This window comes from Macaca fascicularis, chromosome 2 (genome assembly GCF_037993035.2).
Source record: "Macaca fascicularis isolate 582-1 chromosome 2, T2T-MFA8v1.1".
Taxonomy (NCBI): Eukaryota; Metazoa; Chordata; class Mammalia; order Primates; family Cercopithecidae; genus Macaca; species Macaca fascicularis.
The window spans coordinates 5,725,705-5,749,621 of NC_088376.1; the positions used below are offsets into that span (position 1 = coordinate 5,725,705).

Genomic DNA, 23,917 nt, shown 5'->3' on the forward strand with positions numbered 1-23,917 from the left:
GAAAGAATTAATAACAATAGTAGAAGCTGATAATGCTAAGTACTTATTATGTCAGTCCTTGTACTAAGTGCTTGTGTTACCTCATGTAATCCTTAAAACAACCTGTGAGACAGGAATTATTGTTCCCGTTTTATAAAGGAAGGCATGGAAGAGCGTGTACTTCCTTCCATGTCCAACAAAACAATTTGCATTCTCGGCCATCAGAACTCGGGTAAGAAAGTGAGAAAGGCCTGATTTAAATCAGGGAATGTGGGATAGAGAAGAGAGATTTTGGAGAATCCGGGAGGAAGATAAGATAACCTATGTTTCTCAGAGCCAATGGGCCTCCTAAGTGTTTGAGTGACACACCCCATAAACACTAAAAACACCTCTGAGACTCTATTCTGCCTAAAGGACCATGACTTAGATTGAACCTGCCTTGTCATGTAAGCCTAACTCCATGGTAGGAGTCATGTCTTTTGGCTATCACTGTCACATTCTGTCACTCCATCTGGCAAATAGTGCGTACTCAAATTTTATCCGTTGAATGAGAAAATTTTCATCTTGTCATTCAACATTCCTTGGAACCTGGGGCAATTCATTGTTTCCCCTCTCCCACACCCACACTTTAGTTTCCCTGTCTTTATACTAGAGTAGGTTGAATCTCATTAACTCATTATATGTTAAGATAAACTGTTATTCAGGTCATTCATTACCTTGGGCAAAGGTAGGGATATTCTATGGGTTAATGGGAGTTGCCAATACTGGGTTAGATGTGGACTCTCTTTCTTGATACGCTCAATCCTATCATCTTGGCAATCCAAGAGGAAAAGAGTAGAAGACAGGTTTCATATTCCTTAAGGCAGTTTCCTTTACTATTTAAAGGTATTGGAGTTTTTGGGATAGAGAGGTAAACGCGCACAGAGATGTCCTCCCCCAGGACACCGCCCTTAAAATCAAACGGAGGAAGACTTTTTTCTCCTCGAATGCGCTTGACGAACCCTGCCCAGAAAGGGGATGGGGGGACGGCCGTGGAGGTGGAGAAAGAATGCATCCACACCTCGCGCGTCTTCCCAAGTACGGATTGGCAAGTGGCATATGCGCTCAGACCTCTGTCATTTATTTATTTTCCTCTCCACTGGGTGCGCTGTCCCTTTAAATGGAGACGCTGGTGCTGGCTCCGTAACACCGGAGCCGGCAGCTTGTTGATTTCAGAGCTGGTGAATTTCACATTGTTTCCACTTCACTTTCCTCGCTCGGGGGGAGGCTCCGGTTGGCTCTACGACCGCTGTTGCTGCTGCCAGCGAGGGCCAGGGCAGGGCAGGGACGCGCAGCATCGGGGCGGGCGTGGGGCCGGGAAAAGGGTGTCGGGGCCACACACGCACCCTCGCTGCAGTCCAGCTCCTCCCGAAGCTCGCACGCCCAGAGCGCACGGAGCTGGGGACCGCCCGCCCAGACGCCCGCCCGCCAACCCGCCCACGGGCCGGGGCCAAAGCCTGGGAGCCTGCGAGGGGAGGAGGCCCAGGGGGGCGGGGTGGGGGGCGGGGGTGGGTGCTGCGCTGCCGCGGAGCTGCTACTCGGCGCGTTTTGCATGAAGATGGCGGCTCCCACCGCCAGCAAGGCAGCCTCCCTGGGCTGTAACAACAAGCCTGCGTTCCCGGAGCTGGATTTCAGGTCGGGAGCTCGGGTGGAGGAATTGAACAAACTCATCCAAGAATTTACGAAGCACGACCAGCGGGAATACGACGACCAGAGAGCGCTGGAGATTCACACAGCCAAGGATTTCATCTTTTCCATGCTGGGTAAGGAGGAAAAAGGGGGAGGTGTGTGTGTGGTGGGAAGCGGAGTAGAAAACCTATTCCCCCTTCTCGACCTCTTCCCTTCTCGGTTTCCTTCCCGAGCCGGTGCCTGGGGTATAAGCCATCTCCGTTCCGCCTCTCTCTTCTTTCTCCGCGGAAAGCCGAGCTGCCTGCCCTCCCCTTCTTACTATACTTTACGCCGTGTCTCCCTTTCCCCCTGTTCGCTTGCTCTTTTGTTAATTTCTCCGCCACCGGGGGCTGGCAGGCAGGTGAGGCGTTCGCGGTGAAGCTTTGCACAGTTGGGGGAAGCCCCTGGGAGCGAGTGCGGTCCAGGTGAGCCCCTGAGGTGCCTTCACTTGAGGGATTTGGCTGCCGGAGGCAGGGACCTGCGCCTTCCCGACGCCGGCTCTTGGGTGCTCTCCCGAGCTGGGGAGCGGAGACGGCTCAGGGCTCTGGCTTGGCGCCCGAGCGACAAGTTGCTTCTCTTGTCTCGCGGCGCGGCGCTGTCATGCCGAGCCCCCGGTGGCCAAACTTGTTGGGTGTTCCCGAGTCACCCGCTGAAGTAGTCTGGGCGTCCGGAGTTCCTGCAACTTTGATTTGCAAACTGACTTCCCTTTAAAGCGTTCCGAAGCATTTCCGGTGCTTCTCCGGGGCTCTCGCTGAGCTCGGAATTCCTAATTCCCAGCTCTTCTGTGACCGGGCGCCGAGCTCTGGCCGCAGAGGAGCGCCGGTTCCCTGCTCTTTGTGTATTGTCTTAGCGCTGACCGACGGAGGTGCCCAGAATTTCCAACCCCGGAGACTTCGGGGGCTAGAAAATGTGCCCCCCACTCCCACCTCCAGCCCCTCACCTACGGCTCCTGAGACATGATTGAATGCTGTGTAAAGGAACATAATTGAGCCAGGCCCGGGAGACCGAGCCCACCCTCCCCAGGTGTCCTGCCGTTGGGATTATTGCTACTGAGGTGTAGTGTGAGTTTGCCAGGCGCCTGGGTTGTAGCTTGCGGCTCCGCCAGTGGATCCGTGGCTGTCATGCGGTGCGTGGCCCGCGGTCAACATTCCGCAGAACTGGTACTCCAGGGTAGTGCTGCTCTAACGCTCGTCTCTGTGTGTTCTCTACAAATAGATCAGCCAATTTTCCGGGTGTTGAAACATTTGATTGGAAAAGGTCTTTTGGCCACAGAGGAAAACAGGGCTTTTCTATTTCTCCTGCAGTCTACTTGGGTTTCAGTTGGCTGTTGCTGCTTCTATCCTGGGATACGGTTTTCCTTCTAGGTTTTCCTCTTCCTCACTGCCCAAGGAGGGGGTAATACAGACTGAACGTGTCTGTGTCGGCTGGTAGTTGTTCACGCGTTGGGAAGTTGGATGAAACATGTTAAAATTCTAGGATGGTTTTTACCTTTTGCGCCGCACTCTCCAAGTGTATCCTACGTTGCGTAGGGGGTTGAAAAACTCTTTTTATTGACAGATTCGACCGTTCAACTATTTAGATGAATAGATGAATTAAATATATATGTATATATATTTAAATTCATAACCTGGTAGGAGTGAGCTTCCAGAGGGAAGCCTAAAATGCTTACAAAGCCAAAAGCCAACATAGTGATTGTCGGGAAGGTGGGGACACACACAGAAGGCTGAGGGCAGGTATTTAAGTTGTTTAGTAAATCATAGCTTTTCTCTGTGGCACAAATAATGGAAGTCTGCCATTGTGTTAATACAGCCCCAGATCATTTCTGACGTCACTTGCGTAGGTCATTTACTAGAAGAAGGTACTGGGTCACCGCCAGTTAGGGTAGTCATAGGTGTCATAGGTCAGGAAATGGGATAATGTAGGGAGGGTAAGTTTAAGTGCCTGGCTCATTAGGAACTTCTGTGCTTAACTCCATAGCTGATACACTGAGTCAGCAAAGCTTTTATCCAAATATAAAGAAGTAAATTATTCTAGGGTGCTTAATTTTTGCATGTGTTTAATGCCATGGGTGGCATTGTGTTGACAGGCAAACTAGATTTGCTTCTATTCCTTTTTACCCAGTTGACCTTGCAAGCAGTCTTTCTTGCCCCCTGGGAATTTAGCATTTCCACCTACAGGAGAGAAAAGCCAGGAGAATGTCATTTAAGCCTTTTGCCCCTCTGGACACTAGAAGGCAGATGGCGAAATGAGCTTGCCTGTGTGTGGTGCCGCATTCATTTGCGAGTTCCTTGCTTTCCTTTAATGAGTTGCTGGCTGCTCTAGACAAGTGGAGGTTTGGCGGCAGCAAGGGTTCCTATGTGGATTTACTTTTTCTAAAGCAGATTTTGGCTTGGCTTAAAGAACAAAATCATTTTTTTGTACACTTTGTTTCACTTGCCACAGCCTTGGTTCTTTAATGAATATGCAAATGAAGTCTCTTAATGACCCCTAGCTTGTTAAGGTGTCACTTGGGTGGCACCAGGCCCTCATTTCAGGGAGTTGTGGGGGGGCAAGTCCTCTTGGCTTTGTTCTGTATCTGAGCTGCACCTGAGGATTGTTAGCAGCTTACAAATATTATCCCCTCACGCAGAATGAAGTGGCCAACCATGAATTGGGTGCAAGCCTCTTTAGTGGAGCTGAGAAAAATACTGCCTCATGTTTCAGGCAGTTGGCAAGGGTGAGGCATGTTACTCTCTTTCTGTAAGATTGTTAGCCAAGTTTGAAGCCCCTCCAGCTTCACAGATCCTTTTCATTTTGTCTCGTTTGGAGGAATTTTACACTGAAGAGCAAGGAGGTGGTAGACAGCTGTCGTAATCAATGACCTGTCAACACCAAGACACTCCACTGTCTTATCAAAGCAGGGTTCCGCACAAGCTGTGGGGTTGATCTGAGCCTGCTGGTGGTCACTCTGGTCTCTGGGATCTGTCCTGATGCTGTAGAGATTCTGTAGAGATTCTGATTTTTTTTGGAGGCAGGTGTTAGCTGCCATTGTCTAGATTCACTTCTTATTCCTCTATACCTTGGTCTTTTAGGAGAATGATTGGTGTTATTAGCTAGTTAATATTTGAGAGCCCAGACTGTGCGAGAGGCTGGCAGTGCATAATAAACACCATTTATCAAAATTCAGGGAAATTGCCAGAGTTCATTAATGTTTTAATAATATTTGGTATTTGCATAATGTCTCCGCCAGCTCTTTTGTTATCTTCATTCCCTGGTGAGGCTGGATGGAGACTGGTTTGTGTCCCCATTGAACAGATGCAGAACAGGGGGTATGCAAATGCTGGAGAAGGCAGGAAAGAGACAAGCCGTCACCTAACCTACAGACCAAGTGGTCGGTACCATGGCATGATTTTTACGGTAGTTAATCATTTACTAATTGTCTTCTCAGGGCCAGGACCCTCACATAGACTTTTCAGGAGGTATTGCTTTCCCATTACATAGATGAAGATATTGAAATCTAGTGGGGTTAAGAAACTGGATATCCAGGGTCACGTAGCTAATAAATGGTAGAGATGCTACTAACACTCAGATCAGCCTTACTCTAAGACGTGTTCCTCTTCTCTTACTTGAGACTATTAACAATAGATGCATAAAATCCAGAGGAGAGGCTTTGTTTTAAAAGATCACTTCTTCTTTCAGGATTTTGTTTCTGATTTTAGCTATAAGTTTTAGCATAATGTAAGTAGATTTCTGGAACAGTCTGAGTTCAAGTATTCTATAATAAGATCTCCTATTTGAATTTTTGATTGAGAAAATCATAGTAATTATAATAAAATGTTAAAATCTATAGTTCCATTCCCAGTCTGCCTCTTGTTGGCTGTGTGGTTTTAGTATTCTCTCTCTCTTTTGTGAGACAGGATCTTGCTCCATTTCCCAGCCTGGAGTGCAATAGTATGATCATGGCTCACTGCAGCCTCAAATTCCTAGGCGTAAGCGATCTTCCTGCCTCAACCTCCCTAGTGGCTAGGACTAGAGGTGTGTACCACCATGCCCAGCTAATTTTTAATTTTTTTTAGTTTTTGTATAGATGGAGTCTCACTGTGTTGCCCAGGCTGGTCTCAAAATCCTGGCCTCAAGTGATCCTCCTGGCTCGGCCTCCCAAAGTGCTGGGATTACAGGCATGAGCCACTGTGCCTGGCCAGTTTTTTCATTTATTAAACATGGATAACAGTAATGCATTGTATTTCAGAACTGTTATGTCAGAATGTGAAATTACTTTGCTAACTAAAAATACATACATGAGTTTATTATTTAAAGAAATGTTTGTTTATTTATTTATTTGATTATTTATTTGAGGCAGGATCTCGTTCTGTCACCCAGGCTGGAGTGCAGTGGTGCAATCTCAGTTCACTGCAATTTCTACTTTCCAGGCTCAAGTGATCCTCCCACCTCAGCCTCCCAAGTAGCTAGGACAACTGGCTAATTTTTTTTTTTTTTTTGGAGACGGAGTCTCTTGTTGCCCAGGCTGGAGTGCCGTGGTACAATCTCAGCTCACTGCAACCTCCGCCCCTGGGGTTCAAGCGATTCTCTTGCCTCAGCCTCCCAAGTAGCTGGGATTACAGGCATGCACCACCACACCTGGTATTTTTTAGTGGAGACGGGATTTCTCCATGTTGGTCAGGCTGGTCTCGAACTCCTGACCTCAGGTGATCTGCCCGTCTCAGCCTCCCAAAGTGCTAGGATTACAGGCGTGAGCCACTGCGCCCAGCTACTTTTTTTGTATTTTTGGTTTGCCGTGTTGCTCAGGCTGGTCTCACACCCCTGAGTTCAAGCGATCCGCCTGCTTCGACTTCCCAGAGTTCTGGGATAAAAATGTACTTTCTTAGAAAATCCAGTGCTTAAATTGGAATTATTTCTGCAGCTTGACATCCGAAAGAACTTTGGAGTACAATTAGGGTAGCCCAGGAGGATATTGGCGTGTACTATGTGCTGACCGTGGTGCTAGCTACTTTGCCTAAATCCGTTAGCTCATGTAATCTTTTTTCCACAACTGTGTAAGTATCATGACTATTTTGGAAGTGAAATAGGTGTTATTATCCCCTTTTAAAGATGAAATGGTGAGGCTCAAAGAAAGAAGTCAAGAACTTAGGCCAAGATAATTCAGAGTTTGAGATTGAATCCAGTTATTCCTAACTCAGAGGCTCTTGTTCCTTTTACTGTAGTAGCAATTGGTTTCCATCACTTTTGGGTGAGACATACTACACTCAGTAGCCTGCCTAGCCTGGAGGAGCAAAGATAATTTTTTTGTTTTGAGATAGAGTTTCACCCTTGTTGCCCAGGCTGGAGTGCAGTGGCACGATCTCGGCTCACTGCAACCTCTGCCTCTTGGGTTCAGTCGATTCTCCTGCTCAGCCTCCCGAGTAGCTGGGATTATAGGTGCCCACCAACATGCCTGGCTAACTTTTGTACTTTTAGTAGACATGGGGTTTCACCATGTTGGCCAGGCTGGTCTTGAACTCCTGACCTCAAGTGATCCACCTGCCTTGGCCTCCCAAAGTGCTGGGATTACAGGTGTGAGCCACCATGTCCCACCTGAGATAATTTCTTTTTGTCTTCCTGTCTGTCCCTCTTTCTCTCCCTCTGTTTTTTTTTTTTTTTTTTTTTTCACGCATCTGACAAATAATGAATGTAATAGTGTTTGCCAATCAGCATGCAGGGTTCTGAGGATAAAATGGTGAGCAAAAATTTGAGAAATTCATAAGGGCCTTTAGGGACCCTTCCCCTGTTTCCTTTGCCCACCAACTGTAGCAGGATATTTTGCTGGCTGTTTCTCCTCCCAGGCCAGTAAGTGCCACGTGGCCACTTCAAAGATGTAAACCACGGTGTGGTGCTCCTGGACCTACCATAGTTTTAGGCACTTTCCACATCGCCAGAGTGGGTAATTTTGAAGCCCTACCTTTCCAGTGTTTGATTGCTGCTTTTCCCCTCATGAATTCCCCCAGCAGGATTTACTGTGGGAATTTATCATGCATTGGTGTTTCATGGGCCTCCAAGTGCCTGGGAAGTTCCCCAGAGTTGTGTCCGCTTATGTGCTACATCTGTAGAGTGGACAGGATAATCTCAGAAGCTTGTTCTATCTCTGAGAACATTATGTATCCCGGACAGGGGATCCCTCTAAACATTGATTTTTGTGCTAGTTTGGATTGGTTTCAATTCCCCCTCCGTGGTTCTGGGCGGTGGCTGCCTTTCATCCGTGAGAGAAGAGGCCTAGAACTGTTGACAGTCCTGGATCTTCCTGTCATTCCTTGTCGTGCCACCCATTGGATAATGCATTGCTCGCAGTTAGGCTGAGCCCCTTTTAAATTCACAGAAATATTAGATTCTAACAATTCACAATCTCTGGTCCCATTCAGACCTATTGAGTCCAAATCCCTGGAGATCCCCAGATGAGCTGCTCAGCATTTCGACATCCTGTCCCGTGTTAGGCCTGATGTTCTGCATTCTCTGTTCTAGGCACAATGAGCGTGATTCCAGTTGACTTTTGAGAGTAGAACCAAGCTACTGAGCCTAATGAGCAGATAATGTCTGTCTGCTCCTGGAAAGTAATAACAGTTCTTCCACCTGGGACAGAGACAAAGCGGCATAGTGAGTGAGACAAGGGTGTTTACTCTGTCACAGGTTTTCATAGGACTTTACATGATTGTATCATTTAATCATCACCGTTACACTTTGAGGTGGAAAAAAAAAAAACTGTGGTGAAGCCTAGAATTAGAAAAATACAGGAATTCCTCTAAGTTTACCAGCAAGTGAGTGGCATAGGTGGGACTTAACCAGGGTCAGGATGAATACAAAGCCCTGGTTTTTAACAAGGACAATATCCTGCGCTCAGGAGGGCCAGGAGACTCAGATTTTACCTCTGAATCTGCAATTATTAGTATTTGCTGTGTGACGTTGGGCAAGTCACTCAGACTTTAAGCCTCAGTTTCTAAAAATATAAGTTGGGGTTAATAATTATATGTACTTCATGTGTTCAGGTGCATTCAATTCTGAATCTGAAAGCTTTTATATAAAATATGAGAAAAGGGAATTTCTGAGTTATTGTACCAGCTGTGTTTTATACTATGTGGTATGTGTTTTACCCTAAGTCTCCTGACCTATGTTGGGCCTAATTTTGCCCATTTTCCAACGATAGAAAATATAAAGGAAAAAGTAAAATCACTCCTAAACTTTAATCACTATTAACATTTTGATGCATATTTTTTTCTAAACATCTATGTTATACATATGCTTATACCCAGACATATGCGTACATTTACATAACAGGGATGGTATGGGATCCATGCCCTTTTATAAATAGTAAATTTATCAATATGCTGTCATCTACTGCATTTTAAAAGAGGAGCTATAAGTTAAAACCTGTAGAATGATGTTTTCCTAGCTTCTTTCATTCATCTCTTTTTGTTCCAAAGAAGATACATTTCTAGAACTTAGAGCACTTTCTGTTATTTGTGTATATATGTATGAATGACAGGTCTCACTCTGTTGCCCAGGCCAGAGTGCAATGGCACCATCACGGCTCACTGTAGCCTCGACCTCTTGGACTCAAGCGATCCTCCTGCCTCAGCACCTCAAGTACCTGGGACCACAGGAGATCACAGCCAGATCTTCCCCTCTCTCTCTCTCTGTCTTTCTGTCTCTTCTCTCTCTCTCTCTCTGTCTCTCTCTCTCTCTCTCGACAGTCTTGTTCTGTTGCTCAGGCTTGAAGTGCAGTGGCCGATCTCAATCTCAGCTCGCTGCAACCACCCCCTCCTGGCTTCCAGTGATTCTCCTGCCTCAGCGTCTGGAATAGCTGGGATTACAGCTGCGTGCCACCATGTCTAGCTAATTTTTTGTATTTTTTTTTTGTTTTTTTGTGTTTTTTTTTGAGACGGAGTCTCGCTCTGTCGCCCAGGCTGGAGTGCGGTGGCGCGATCTCGGCTCACTGCAAGCTCCGCCTCCCGGGTTTACGCCATTCTCCTGCCTCAGCCTCCCGAGTAGCTGGGACTACAGGCGCCGCCCCCGCTCCTGGCTAATTTTGTTTTTGTATTTTTAGTAGAGTCGGGGTTTCACCGTGTTAGCCAGGATGGTCTCCATCTCCTGACCTCATGATCCGCCTATCTCGGCCTCCGAAAGTGCTGGGATTACAGGCGTGAGCCACCGTGCCTGGCCGAGCCGTTTTTCTCTATCAGAGTTCCCTCACCTGGGTCCATGGAAACAGCATGGAGCCTGTGAACTTGAGTGGGGAGAAAGGACATCTTTATTTGTATTAACCTCTAACTATAGCGTTTTCTTTCAAGGTGGGAAACCATAGTGTTATTAGTGGTACATACGTTTTTGTTGCCAATAGAAATCCCAGGCATCTTTATTTCACATCACAGTTGTTGCAGATATCTCAAAAAATGTTTACTGCTGCTTTGAAATTATGGTGGATATTATGCTTGCCGCTAGATTTTATTATTTAAGGCGCTAATTATCACATATGGTACTCTACCACAAATTCACTTTAAAATGCATTTTGTATTTTAATACTGATTTTCTTAGAAATCTTGTGTGATGTTATAATATTCATTTAAATATGCTATTCTCTGCAGGGATCTATAGGCTTCTACAGTCTGTCGAGAGGATCCATGTCACAGAAACAATTAAATGTCCCAGCTTCTACAGATGGCCTTCTGACACCTTATCTGTGCTTTATTTTTCTCTCCCAGCTCAGATGCCACTTGACTCAGAAGCCTGCCTATATCTCTTGGAGAAGAAGAAAATTTACCTTTCCTGTGTTTCCGCCTAATGCCTGGTCCCTTTTATGGCCCTTAGCCTATTTTTTCCCATGCTGGAAAGAATCCCTGGCTTGTTTATCTTTACAGCACCCGGGGGGTCATGCACATAGTAGTTGCTCACTAAGTGTGATGTGACTTGAGTCACTCTTTAAAAGAGCTCTTCCCAGTGAAGCTTTTTATTGCAGTCTCTGAGAAATTAGCACTTTCTAACCTTGTCTCTTTATGATTTTTAAAAATCCATTGAGCAATGCTATATCATGTTTTCTGGAGTCAAGAAATTCTTGATCTTATCTCCTTATGTGGTAGAGGGGTGCAGGGCAAGTTTTTCCACATTTCTTAAGACCTATCCTAGGGCAATATAAGAAATGTCCGTAGTGATTGCTGTAGCTTGTTGACTGGGAACAGCAAACTGCAACTCATGACTCATAGTAATGTTCCCTTTCTTGTGGACCCCAGTGTTTCCTCACAGGCATGTTAGGGCACTTCTAGACCTCTGGCATGCCCACACTCAGGGCTTTCCAGAATGCACAGTGGGCACACGTTATCTTTCTCATTATGGCGTTTGACATGCTTATCAGTCATCCTCCCAAGTGTTTGGATGGTTCATCTGGAATGCAAGTTGTAGGAATCCTTTATTATTATAAACTACTGTTATTTGCCATCAATCACAATTTACCTTTGCACAGTGCTTTATAGATTACAATAAATATTCACATCTGGTATGGTATTATCCTTAGGTGAGGCCTTTGAGAAAGGTTGTAGAGGAACTGTTAATCCCCATTTCTAGATGGGAGTACTGAGACTCCGGGAGCTGATGTGACTGAGTTCGAGGTCACAGAATCAGTTGTAGATCAAGACTCCAACCAGCCGCAGCGTCTTCTGCCGCAGTCAGTATATCACCTGGAAAGAGCTTGTAGACTTTTCTACCCTTCGCCATCTTTCTTGGGTTGCGGGGGTTGATTCCATAGTTGCAGACAAGGGAAGGATAATAGGTTTCATTCCCCTTTGGACCTCTCCGCTCTCCACCTGAGTCAAGGGTATATAGGGGGTCAGTCTAACTGAGACTGGAATGAGTAGATACAAGCCCTATAGACATATTCATTCCCCAGGTCTGATTTTTAGGCCTTGCCCAACTCGTCCTTAGGGCTTGTGACAGTGTTTACAATAGACCTGGGTAAGTACTTGCCCGCTGAGTAATCTCTTTTAAGAACTGTTCATAATTATGCCCTTCTATGAGGCCCTGTTTCCAGGAAACAGCTATCTGTTTTTCATCCACTTAAGTGCCTTTTCATGAATTCACTCTACACAAGATAAAGAGATAACTAGGGACAGTGCTGCTATGAATAAAGCTGGCATGGGAACTGTTCAATTTGTTTATATTTTATATTTTTTTCTTAACGCAAGAAGACTTGTGAGTTAAGTCGGTAGTGGGAGTTGGTATAAGTCTTGTTAAGACTTTTGTCTCTTCCAACTACTATTTGAATATCTACAATGTGTGTAGAATAGTGTTAAGCATTCATTCATTCATAAATTCATTCAACATATGCTGGCATGCCTGCCACGTGCTAGTGTAATTATTGGTGCAATTACTGTGTAAGTACACAGAGTAATGAATGAGAACCAAGACCACTACCTCCATAGATCTTCTTTTCCCTGGAGGATTTAACAAAATGAAGCATGCAAGTAAACAGGGGTGTGTGCTGTAAAAAAACAAGAAGCAAAGAATATGATGATGGTGGGCAATTGGGTAGGATAGAGTGAAGAATAGTTGAGAAGCCTTCCCTGAAGCAGAGACGTTTGAAATGGAAGCAGCAGCAGCAGCAGCAGCAGCAGCAGCCATCTGAAGACTGGCTGGAAGTGTATTCCAGGTAGACAGACAGCAGGTGTAAAGGCCCTGAGGTGAGGGGTAAACTTGAAAGGAGCTTTCAAGATGCCTTAAATTTTAGCAAGTTTAATTTGGTCTCCATAAGGAGGAATGGTCTGTGTTCAGATAAGTCCTCCGATGGGGTGGGACTGCCTGCCTTGGCACGTAGTGAGCTTCCTGTGGGTAAGGTTTTCCAGGTGGGACCACACTTTTGCTAGACTCCTGTTAATAGCATTCAGGGATGGCGGGGGTGGATAGGAGGAATGTAGAAAAGTTGGATTACAAGTCCTCAGAAGGCCCTCTGTAGCCTTGTGATTCTCAGATTTTACCTTTGATAGTCCTAGGCCAGAAACAGTGACTTCCACATTTGATGATTTATGGTTCAAACTGCAGTTTTCATGGGATGATGCTGATAGGCCTCTATTTTTATCTAGTCCTCCCCAATTTACAAAATACTTTCATATGTATAATCTGATTTGATTTATTACTCACAGCAACCCTAGGAGGTATTATTATTGTATCTATTTTAACACAGGAGGAAATGATAATCAAGAGAAGTTAAGTAACTCATTCAAGGTCACTAAATGGTGGAGGTGGGATCAAACTCAAATCCTTTGAAACTCACCTCATTCTTCATATTACAATAATTTTTCTTTTCTTTTCGTTTCCTCTTCTTTCCTTTTTCTTCTTTTTGAGACAGGGCTTGCCCTGTCACCCAGGCTGGAGTGCAGTGGCGCGATCTCAGCTCACTGCAGCCTCAACCTCCTGGGCTAAAGCAATTTTCCCACCTCAGTCTCCTGAGTGGCCGGCACTGGAGGCACACATCTCCACGCCTGGCTAATCTTTTCTTTTCTTTTCCCTTTTCTTTTCTCCTTTTCTTTTCTTTTCTTTCTTTTTTTGAGACAGGGCTTGTTCTGTCACCCAGGCTGAAGTGCAATGTCATGATCTCAGCTCACTGTAACCTCCACCTCCCAGGTTCAAGCAATTCTCCTGCCTCCGCCTCCCGAGTAACTGTCATTACAGGCGCCCGCCACCACCCCTGGCTAATTATTGTATTTTTAGTATAGATGGGGTTTCACCATGTTGGTCAGGCTGGTCTTGAACTCCTGGCCTCGTGATCCACCCACCTCGGCCTCCCAAAGTGCTGGGATTACAGGCGTGAGCCACCGCGCCCGGTCACGCCTGACTAATTTTTAAATATTTTGCAGAGACAGGGTCTCGCCACGTTGCCCAAGCTGGCAATAATTTAAACACAAAACAAAACCTTTTCTACCCCATCCCACCCTGTCACAAGGAATGGAAAGGGGACGATTTCTGGTCTGGAGAAAGGCACTGAGTAAGGCTCAGGAGGAAGAACTAAGCCAGCAGACTGCAAGTCTGCCTGCGCCTGATGGGCATTCAGCCGTGAGCACTGTAGGCTGCTTCAAGATCAGCCTTTCAGCAGCCGCAGCTGTTCTTAATAGCAGCTGCTTGCGCGGATTGTGTTGTGATTAATAAAGGCAACTCAACAGTTTGTTCTTTCAACTGTGCCCTTGGTGTGCACAGCCTGCGTTTCATACAGTTTTGATTTGGAACAACTCAATCCTACGGGCATATGGTGCCTGCGGACTCATTACCCTGTTGTGAGAAGAGATGGTCCACCTAGGTCAGAGCTGCTGAGCCCAAGACCGCCCAGGGACTGGATGGTAAGGAAGATGAGTGGTGGGTGGCTCAGTAAATGCCGACTCCTCGGTAAGAGTCGGGGATGCCAGGGAGGCAGGGGAGGTTGGTAAATGGAGATCACCTCTTGTCCCTGTTGTGTGATGGGGCCACTGCCCTTCAACACCTGCCCGTTGTTCCTCCACTGCAGTGGTTCTGGAACGTCAGTGTGTATCAGTGTCCTGCTTGTTGAAACACAGATGGCCAGGCCCCACTTCCACAGTTTCTGATTCTGTAACAGAGCCTGAGAATTTGCATTTCTGATGAGTTTCCAGGTGATGCAGCCGCTGCTGGTTGAGGGACCACACTTTAAGAACTACAGCCAAGGGCCCAGGGCTGAGGGTCTGGGCTGATAGAACTTTGGATGTTTTGGATTTTTTTGAAAAATCCCCAGGTTTTGAGTATTGAGAATAAATCAAATTGTAAAGAAACACCATGGGGTTTAAAACGGTAAGTCACACAGAACGCTGCCTGTCAGCTTATGACCTCTGATCGGAATACTTTCAGGAAAGATCTTTTGCAGCCTGCTCTGAAAACTGAGACCCAGAGAAGGGTGGGAGTTCATCCACAGCATACAGCTAGTTTGGGGCAGAACCGTGACTAGAAGCCAGTTTTCCTGCTGTGTGTGTGTTTGTCCTTGCGTACTGTCTTCTGAGTACATTTTCTCTTTGAATGGGAAAATGTTTGAAAATAATAATAACCACACTAAAATATTGCTAACTATGTTCCAGGTGTGGTTCTAAGTACTTTATGTGTTTTAGCTAAATCTGTCCTAACACCAACACTGTGAGGAAGGTACTTGTGTTAGGCTGTTCTTGCATTGCTATGAAGAAATACCCAACACTGGTAATTTAAAACGAGGTTTAATTGGCTCACAGTTCTGCAGGTGGTACAGGAAGCATGGTGCTGGCATCTGCTCAGCTTCTGGCAAAGGCTCAGAGAGTTCCCAATCATGGTGGAAGGAAAGTGGCAGCAGGCACTTCACATGGCGAATGCAGGAGCAAGCAAAAGTGGGGGGAAAGGTGCCCCCATACTTATAAATGACCAGATCTCTCAACAGCTCAGAGTGAGAGCTCGCTTATCACCAAGAGTGTGGCCCAAGCCATTCATGGGAGATCTGCCCCGATGATCCAAACACTTCCCACCAGGCCCCGCCTCTAACGCTGGGGATTACGTTTCAACAGGAGATACCAGTTGTTAGGAGAGCAAATATCCAAACTCTATCAGTACTATTATCCTTATTTTACTGATGGGAAATCTGAAACACAGAGAGGTTAAGTAATTTGCCCAAAGTCACAGAGCTACTAGTAGAGTGAGGATTTAACCCAAGAAGTCTAGCTTCAGGCAGAAATTGACAAAGTTTTTTTTTCAAAACTTCATGTAAAAAAGCAAAACAAAACCTCTTACCATGCAAAGTACCAATCATGGACAGATTCTTATAATTTTAATGCTGCCAGGAAACTTGAAAATGAGGTGGCTTGACTTCCTCCCTCCTCCTTTGATAGACATGGAAACTGAGGGCCAAAAAGAAGAGGGGACACGATCATCCTGAACACTGCCTTTACTTTTGGGCAGAATGGAGGTTAAGTGAGTGTTGAGTAAGTAATGCTTTCTAAGAAAGATACTTGTACCCGAGACAGTTGGCTTCGTAGCATTTGTGCCCCAGGGAAGATTCTACTGACTTTGAAGGCAAGGGAAGTCACCTCGAGAGGGCTGTGCTTCAAGGCAGGGAAAACTTCCCCTGTTACAAAGCCACCTTGTAGTCTGAAGTTCTCTTAATTGCTATTAGAGGAAGGATGCTACATAAATAGCCTCATAGGCAAGGTGTATTTTTGGTCTCTCGTGTTTGCTTTGGTCTTTTGATTTGTTCCTCGTGTCTTTCTCTCTGGTTTGTTTCCTCTAAACTGTGACCTTTTCTTATGCCTGTGCTGTTTCCACAGCTTTGAATAGCATGATGACTATTTTGATCTCTGAACAATTAATATCTATAATAAGCAAGGCTGGCGGGCTGGACTCTGGACTATGGGACCAGCCTGTGGCTGGGAGGAGTTGCAGCTGCATGGGCTGAACCACCTCCTCGAGACCTGAAAGAACCAGCATAACCTTCACTCCCTGCGGCTGGGCTTAGGGCTTAGGAGGATTTAGGGTGTTGTAATAGGATTCAGAGAATTAGAGAGGAGTTAAGCTAGTGGGAATCTTTCTGAGATCAGCTCATCCACCCCATCGTTTTACTGATGGAGAAACTTAACCCCTAGTGAACAGTGACTTGCTCAAGGTCAAACAGTGATGGTAGTGATGAGAATGATGAAATTGAGAAACTCTTCCCTCCTGTTTGCTAGGCGATGTTCCAAGTACTTAGAATCATTAATCCATTGAATCCTTACAACAGTCCTGTAAGGAGAGTGCTGTTACCCGTCCACACATTATAGGTAAGAAACTAAAGCCGGGAAGTCCCTTTGCTCAAGCTAGTGATAGAGGCTGGATTCAAACATCGGCAGTCTGGCTCCTGCCCTCTTTGCACCTTCACAAAACCGACTGTGCCGGGCTCTGTGTGGTTGCTGGTGTACAAAGGTGGGGTGGTGCCACACGCTGAGCGGAACAGAAGGGAGGGGTAGTGGGCAGGTGGAAGAGATGACGGTTTTGCTGTCCTGGAAACCAGTTGCTGATGTGGTTCTGGTTCCTGGTCCAGAGCCTTTTTCACTCTATCGGTTAGTCTTCCTTGGCAGCTCCCAGGACAAACATTTTTTGATGCTTGTGATTTTGTTTGTTGAAAAGTCCTTGGTATGAAATCTTATCCTAGCTACAGCCTCCTCCTTTTGAAAGTAAGAAGGTGTGTCCCAGCTAACTGATTGATTTAAAGAGGTATAAAGGTCAATGGGGCCCTTGACACTAACTAAATTAGGGCAGCCTTATGAAGATGCAGGCTTTTCCCCACACTCCCCCAGTGGGTTTAATTTCAGATGTAGAACATTTAATTAGGACATAGTTAATGTAGTCTATCATTGTGGGGATAATGGGGGAGCAGATCTATTTTTCAGGGAAAGGCAGATGCCAAATGTATTTTTAGGAAGTTGACCTTGAGGCCACAATTTATAAATTGAGTTGGGTTTTATGTGAACTAAGCGATTGGCCTCTTTAGTGCTGTAAGTGACTCTTACAGTGACTAAAAAGTGACTAATTATTTGTTAATATGAATAACCCTTCCAGCTTTCCTGCTTTCCGAGGGCATATGTTTGTACATTGACTTGTCTTAAAGCATTGAAGCATATTCATAGGATGGTACACAATTGGTTGTTGGGGTGAAATGACTTCTTGAGATGCTGGTGCTCGTGATGCAGAGGATTGGAATTGAAATTCTCAGAGAAGCCTCATTCCCGACATACTTACTCATGGTTTTCTGGCAATAAAGTCTTTTTTTTTTTTTTTTTTTTTTTTTGAGACAGAGTCTCGTTCTGTCGCCCAGGCTGGAGTGCAGTGGCGCAATCTCGGCTCACTGCAAACTCCGCCTCCCGGGTTCACGCCATTCTCCTGCCTCAGCCTCCTGAGTAGCTGGGACTACAGGCGCCGCCACCACGCCCGGCTAGTTTTTTGTATTTTTGGTAGAAACGGGGTTTCACCGTGGTCTCGATCTCCTGACCTTGTGATCCGCCCGCCTCGGCCTCCCAAAGTGCTGGGATTACAGGCGTGAGCCACCGCGCCCGGCAATAAAGTCTTAATAGGAATGGAAACATTCATTTCTCCATGGAATAGTGAACCATCTGGACATTGTAGAACCTCATAGGAAACAATTTAAAAATCTCCGTTTCTTGGGGAAGAGGATTGATGGGAAATGATCCACCTAATGTCTCTGTCATCCAAGACCAACCAACCCTGGCTTCATCCTCTGCCATCTCGGGCTCTTCACCTGGGTATTATTGCTGCCTTCTCCATCTGTAGTTCTTTTTCAGTACTGTTTCCTTCCTGCATTCATACATCCATCCTTCATCAATTTCTTCAACAGAGACCTTGGAAACCTTTGTGCAGCAAGTCTTTTTTTTTTTTTTTTTTTTTTGAAACTGAGTCTCACTCTGTCGCTCAGGCTGGAGTGCAGTCGTGCAATCTCAGCTCACCACAACCTCTGCCTCCTGGGTTCACGCGATTCTCCTGCCTCAGGCTCCCGAGTAGCTGGGACTACAGGCGGGCGCCACCATGCCTGGCTAATTTTTGTATTTTTAGTAGAGACGGGGTTTCACTATGTTGGCTAGGCTTGTCTTGAACTCCTGAGCTCAAGTGATCCACCCACCTCAGCTTTCGAAAGCTGGGATTATAGGCGTGAGCCACAGCGCCCGGCTGTTCAAACTCCTTAGCCTGTTCTACAAGGCTCTTGGAAACCCAGCTCCAGCCCACATCTCTAGCTTCCTCTCCTGTAACCACTTCAGTTTTACTGCATATTTCTTGTATGCCTGCTATGAGATAGGCACCGTGTGAGGTACTGGCCTTGTATTGTATGTTAAGGTAAAGACACAAACATTCTGAACATGTTGAGAGGTCCTCAATGCTCTTTCTCCTGTTGCATCTTCGGCCACACACTGAAATCTTAGAAGCTCTTACTCTCATTTCAACCACGTTGACCTTTCAGTTCTTTGAAAATACCACATCCTCCTGCCTACAGAGGCCTTTGATGGAATGCCCCATCTCTCTCATCCCACTTAACTCTTACTGATCCATGAGATCTCAGCTCCATCAAATCTCCACTTCTTGGGGAGGCCTTTCAGGCTAGCCTAGAACAGGTCAAATTTTTCCCTGGCCTTCTAGCATCACAGGTTTCTTAGTTGTACCAGTCAGTTATGAATTTGCAATTATTTGTGCTTAATGTCTGGTATTTTACACTGCCATAGAAACTCAGTGATGGCCTTTTGTGTATCTGTTTCTGTCTTTTTTTTAAAATTGCCTGAAAAGGAGATCAACAAATGTTGCTGGTATTGTTGGCTATTTTACCTTCGTTCTTGAACGTGGGCAATTGGGTGGTACATCATTCATCATGAGGCACTAAGATGGCTATGAGTGTTCTGAGCTTTAAGTATATACTTTGATGTATTTTGGGAACTTATCTTTCCTTCCTGGTCTCCCACTTCTTTGTAGCATATAATCATGAAATGATAAGACTGACATCTTTTGAAATTGTCTAGTCCAGTTATTCCCAGCCTTTTCTAGATATGAGAATTTCTTTTTTCTCAATTAAGAAAATTATGAGATAGTGATGCACACCTGTAGTCCCAGCTGCTTGGGAGGCTGAGGCAGGAGGATGCTTAAGTTTAGGAGTGTAAGACCAACCTGGGCAATATAGTGAGACCCCATCTCCGGAAAAAAATACATGAGGTTCATGTATTTTTAGTTGTATTTTTGCTATCAGTTTTTTTTTTTTTTTTGGAAAAAATAAATAGTTATAAAATGCTACTGTGAATTTAATTATATAAATTAGTTTAAATTTTATCTTAATAGCATCTACATGTACTTAAAATGTAGTAGTATATTTGCATGAGAGATAATACTATAGCACCAATAACTCCATGCCCGTGTGGTCTCTCAGTCAGGAATCAGCTATTAGTATTGGTCCTTTATTTAAAAAAAATTTTTTTTTTTATTGGGACAGGGTCTTGCTCTGTCACTCAGGCTGGAGTGCATGATCACAGCTCCTGGGCTCAAGCGCTCCTCCCATCTCCACCTCCCCAGTAGCTGGGACTACATGCCCTCCCAGCTAATTTTTGTATTTTTAGTAGAGATGGGGTTTCACCATGTTGGCCAGGCTGGTCTCGAACTCCTGGGCTCAAGTGATCCTCCCGCCTTGGCCTCCCAAAGTGCTGGGTTTATAGGTGTGAACCAGCACGCTCAGCCTTTGGTTTTTTATTTTATATGCATCATATTTGGAACTGGTTACCTGTGAGCTTATTCCACCCTTGCCCCCATATGTGTTCGATCTGACCAGCATGCTGTTTTTAAAATTTTGGAGCAAATATTTAAAAGCTGGGAGATTGTCTTGAAAAATTGGAAGAACTAGACGTGATTTCCTGTATGGTCATAATCACCCGGACTGAATAGTGGCTGCCTCCTCCAGACGTGCCACGTTTTCTTCAGTTTGTCACAGTCCTCACTAATCTCTATCTTATGGCAAGTTACTGGTAAAATGGGAACTCAAAACCGAGTGACTTTAACCCTAGGTTCATGGGGCCTCCTGTCAGTCTCCACAGAGGCTGTGAGCAGGAGCCCTGGGGTCAGGGGTCCGGAAACCTGGGTGTTTGTCTTCCACTGTTGCTGACTAGTTTGGTGGCCTTGAGCGAGCTATGCAACCGTTCTGTTTGTCGCATAGTTTGTTGCATCAAACTAGTCTCTCTGACTAGTTTGACGACTTTGAACAAGCTATGCGACCTTTGTCACCTGTTACCACATTCTAATAAATACCTCATGGATCCCATGAGATTGTTTAATCTACTGAGGGAAAATTGTTTGCTACAAGTTGCAGAACTTGTTTGTTATTAGTTTCCCTGTTTTCTGTTTGCTTGTCTCTCTTCTCCTCCTCCCATAGAGGAATTTACTTCTTGTTTCACCTTGATGGTTCATTTTAGAAATCCGAGAAGGCAACCATTGGTTTTCCCTCACTTTCTCATCCTGCCATTTCTTCCACAGGTCATGTCTGGAGGCAGCTCTGCTCCTTTCATCCCATGCTCTTTGCTCCTCCTAGGAGCTCCTCCACAGCCATAAGCAAGCTCCTGCAGTGACACCCGAGACACCCCAAAGCTGGAACTTTTCTCCGAATATCAGAGTTCTAGCTGGATTATTGCCTGTTGAGATACTCAGTAACTAGCCATTGATGGTAATTATTTTGGTGTTGCTAATATCCATGAACTGCTAACAGGATACTGGGCTAGTAGGGGAAGATTTGGTTTCCAGTGGCAATGTCTTTGAGGCAAAATTTGTGGTTCTGTGTTAAGTTTTCATTGTTTGAGATGAACAATACCAGTGCTTTTGTCCTTGTGGATCTGGAAGGGAAGTTGAGCATCAATGCCACAGAAGAAGAAATAAATATGAAGGAAAGCTGGGTGTGGTGGCATGCACCTGTTGTTCCAGCTTCTTTGAGGCTGAGGTGGGTGGATCACTTGTAGCCCAGAGGTCGAAGTTGCGGTGTACTATGACCACACCTGTGAATAGCCACTGCACGACAGGGGGCAACATAGAAAGACCCCATCTGTAAAACAAAAATAGGCGAAGGACGCTGGGTGATGTGGTATAGTGGGAAGAGGGAACGTGGACTTTGGAGTCAGGCCGACCTACCTGTCACAGCTTGTGTGGGACAGCTTGTGTGACCTTGGGCAAACTATACTTTCTGAGCATTAGTTTCCTTGTCAGTGTAATAGGGATAAGAGAATGTGTTTCATCTTCTAATTTTATAGCCGTGTTTTTTAAAAAAGATTTTGTAGAGGATGAATGCCAACTTCATAGGGCTGTTTTAAGGATTAACTTAATGCCTGTGTCGTGTGTTCAACGAGCAGCAGAGTACATGAAACTGCACTTCTCTTCCATGTTTTTGCGGAAAATCCTTTTTTTCTCTCTCCTGAAGTAGGATTAGTTTGTTGCCTGTGAAAAGAAAAGTAGCATGAAGTTGTCTGAATAAAGGTCTAGTGTGATTCTTTGTGCGAAGAATTTGACTCAACGGTTTCTTAGTCCAGGCATGGTGGCACACATCGGTAGTCCCGGCTACTTGAGAGGCTGAGGTGGGAGGATTGCTTGAGCCTGGGAGGCGGAGGTTGCAATGAGCCAGGGCCGTGCCACTGCACTCCAGCCAGGACAACACAGCAAGAGCTGGCCTCAAAAAAACAAAACAAAACAAAACAAAAAAGCCCCCCAAACAACTTGAGTAGGTAGAATGAAGTTCCTAGTGATTTTCTAAATATCTTATAAATACAAAAAAGCTAGATTTTCCAGGAAACTGAATGAAATTGTCTTTTTCTTTAATAGTTTTCTGGATGTTTTAAAAGGTATATAATTGGCCAAACAGGGTGCTTATTCCAGACGCTCTGTAAACCAAGCCCAAGAGGGCCTTCAGAAGCGGAACAGAATCTCTGCTTCTCTGCAGTCAGTCGTTGGCTTCATTGATTGAGGACCTCTTGCCTGGCTGGATTGAAGTGATTGAAATAGATTGAAATAAAGCTGAGGTTTCAAACGGATGCTTGTATTAGTAGTTTTTCCTTAGAACAGAAGAGAGATAATTGAGGGAGACCTGATTTGGAGATGATGGGACTATGTCTGGGTGTGGGAGTGTGGAACTCCCTCTTGAAAGTCTGCATATGAGATTTAAGATTCCACTAATCTTCTTGAGGGTGAAGCTGGTGAGGTGGGTTGGGCACCTGCTGGTGAAATGAAGAAGGTGAGCGCTGGACCAGAAGGAATGGTATTAAGGAAACACTGCTGTTCCTTCAGGCCCCTCGAGAAGCGGGAGCCATGGAGTGATTTCTCTAGCAGGCCCCCTCCCCCCAACCCAGGCCACCTGTTTCCTGCTTCTGTGTGGGACTGGCTGGTTATGTGGGGAGGGTTGGTGAAGAAAGAGTTGGTGATGAGTTTGATGCCCAGAGAACCCTCTTAGACTGAGGCAGGCTCAGGAATGTGCTCTGAGATGTCAGACGAAGAGGAGATTTCTTTATCAGTGTTTGGCTTTCTTATCAGTCTTCCCTGTTTGTGTTGTGATGAGGTGAGAAAAAGCCTAAAGGGAGGTTTCCCTTGAAGGAGAGCTGCCTGGTGAAACTGGTGCACCCTAGTTACAATGCATGCACCTGTTACTCAGGGGAGAGATGGAAGAATGGGGTGGGAAGCAGCAAAAGGATTCTTAAAGAGTGGAGGGGTGGAGATTCATCTCAGTTTGAGCAATAAAGTGGAAACTCCAGTCGCTTTCTCAGAAAAAAATGTTATGTTACGGACATGGGCAAGATGTTTGTCAGACTGGCAGCTTTGAAATGTTCCAGGTTTGTTTCTCCAATTACCTGTCGCCTCCCTATTAAAATGACAGGTGAACACCTCTCAGGTGAAAATAGTCCCTGTGCTTGTCTTCAAGGGAAGCCAGGTACAGGATTGGGCAAAAAGCTGCAGAAACCATGTTCTACTCAAAAATCCTTTGGAGGCCAGGCGTGGTGGCTCACACCTGTAATCCTAGCACTTTGGGAGGTCAAGGTGGGTGGATTACTAGAGGTTAGGAGTTCGAAACCAGCCTGTCCAACATGGTGAAACCTCGTCTCTATTAAAAATACAAAAAAGTCAGCGGGGCATGGTGGTGGGCGCCTATAATCCCAGCTACTCATGAGACTGAGGCAGGAGAATCACTTGAACCTAGGAGGCAGAGGTCGTTTTGAGCCCAGATTGCGCCACTGCACTCCAGGCTGGGTGACAGAGCTCAAAAACAAAACAACACAAAACAGAAACAACAAAAATTTGCCGGGGAGAGAAGAGCTTGAACAGGGAACAGAATGGGAAAACGAGGTGGCTCTTTAAAGTATTTCTTTTTTCGAGACAGAGTCTTGCTCAGTTCCCTAGGCTGAAGTGCAGTGGCACGATCATAGCTCACTGCAGCCTCTAACTCCTGGGCTCAAACAATCCTTTTGCCTCAGCCTCCAGAGTAGCTGGGACTACAGGCACAGACCACTACACCCAGCTGATTTTTAAATACGTAGTAGAGACAGGGTCTCACTATGTTGCCCAGACTGTTCTCAAGCCCCTGACCTCAAGCGATCCTCCACTGTGAGCCTCCCAAAGTGCTGAGATTACAGGCGTGAGCCGCCTCCCAGCCAGCGGTGGCTCTTTAAAGATGTGGGGGGTGGGAATCACGCACTGGTTTTGAAAGGGAGAAAAG

The 23,917-nt window shown here is 45.6% G+C and overlaps 1 protein-coding gene across 2 annotated transcripts in view; it reads left to right on the forward strand.

Moving 5' to 3' along the window:
* Positions 1-1,192: 1,192 nt before the first annotated feature.
* The window catches only part of MB21D2 (Mab-21 domain containing 2), a 119,354-nt gene continuing 96,629 nt past the window's right edge, over positions 1,193-23,917 (forward strand). The window contains exon 1 of one of the 2 annotated variants that reach the window (XM_005545385.5): positions 1,193-1,781. In XM_005545385.5, the coding sequence (XP_005545442.1) occupies positions 1,571-1,781 (211 nt within the window). In that variant the 5' untranslated portion in view covers positions 1,193-1,570. The remainder of the gene's footprint in view (positions 1,782-23,917) is intronic. The other variant, XM_005545389.4, reaches the window with a different exon arrangement.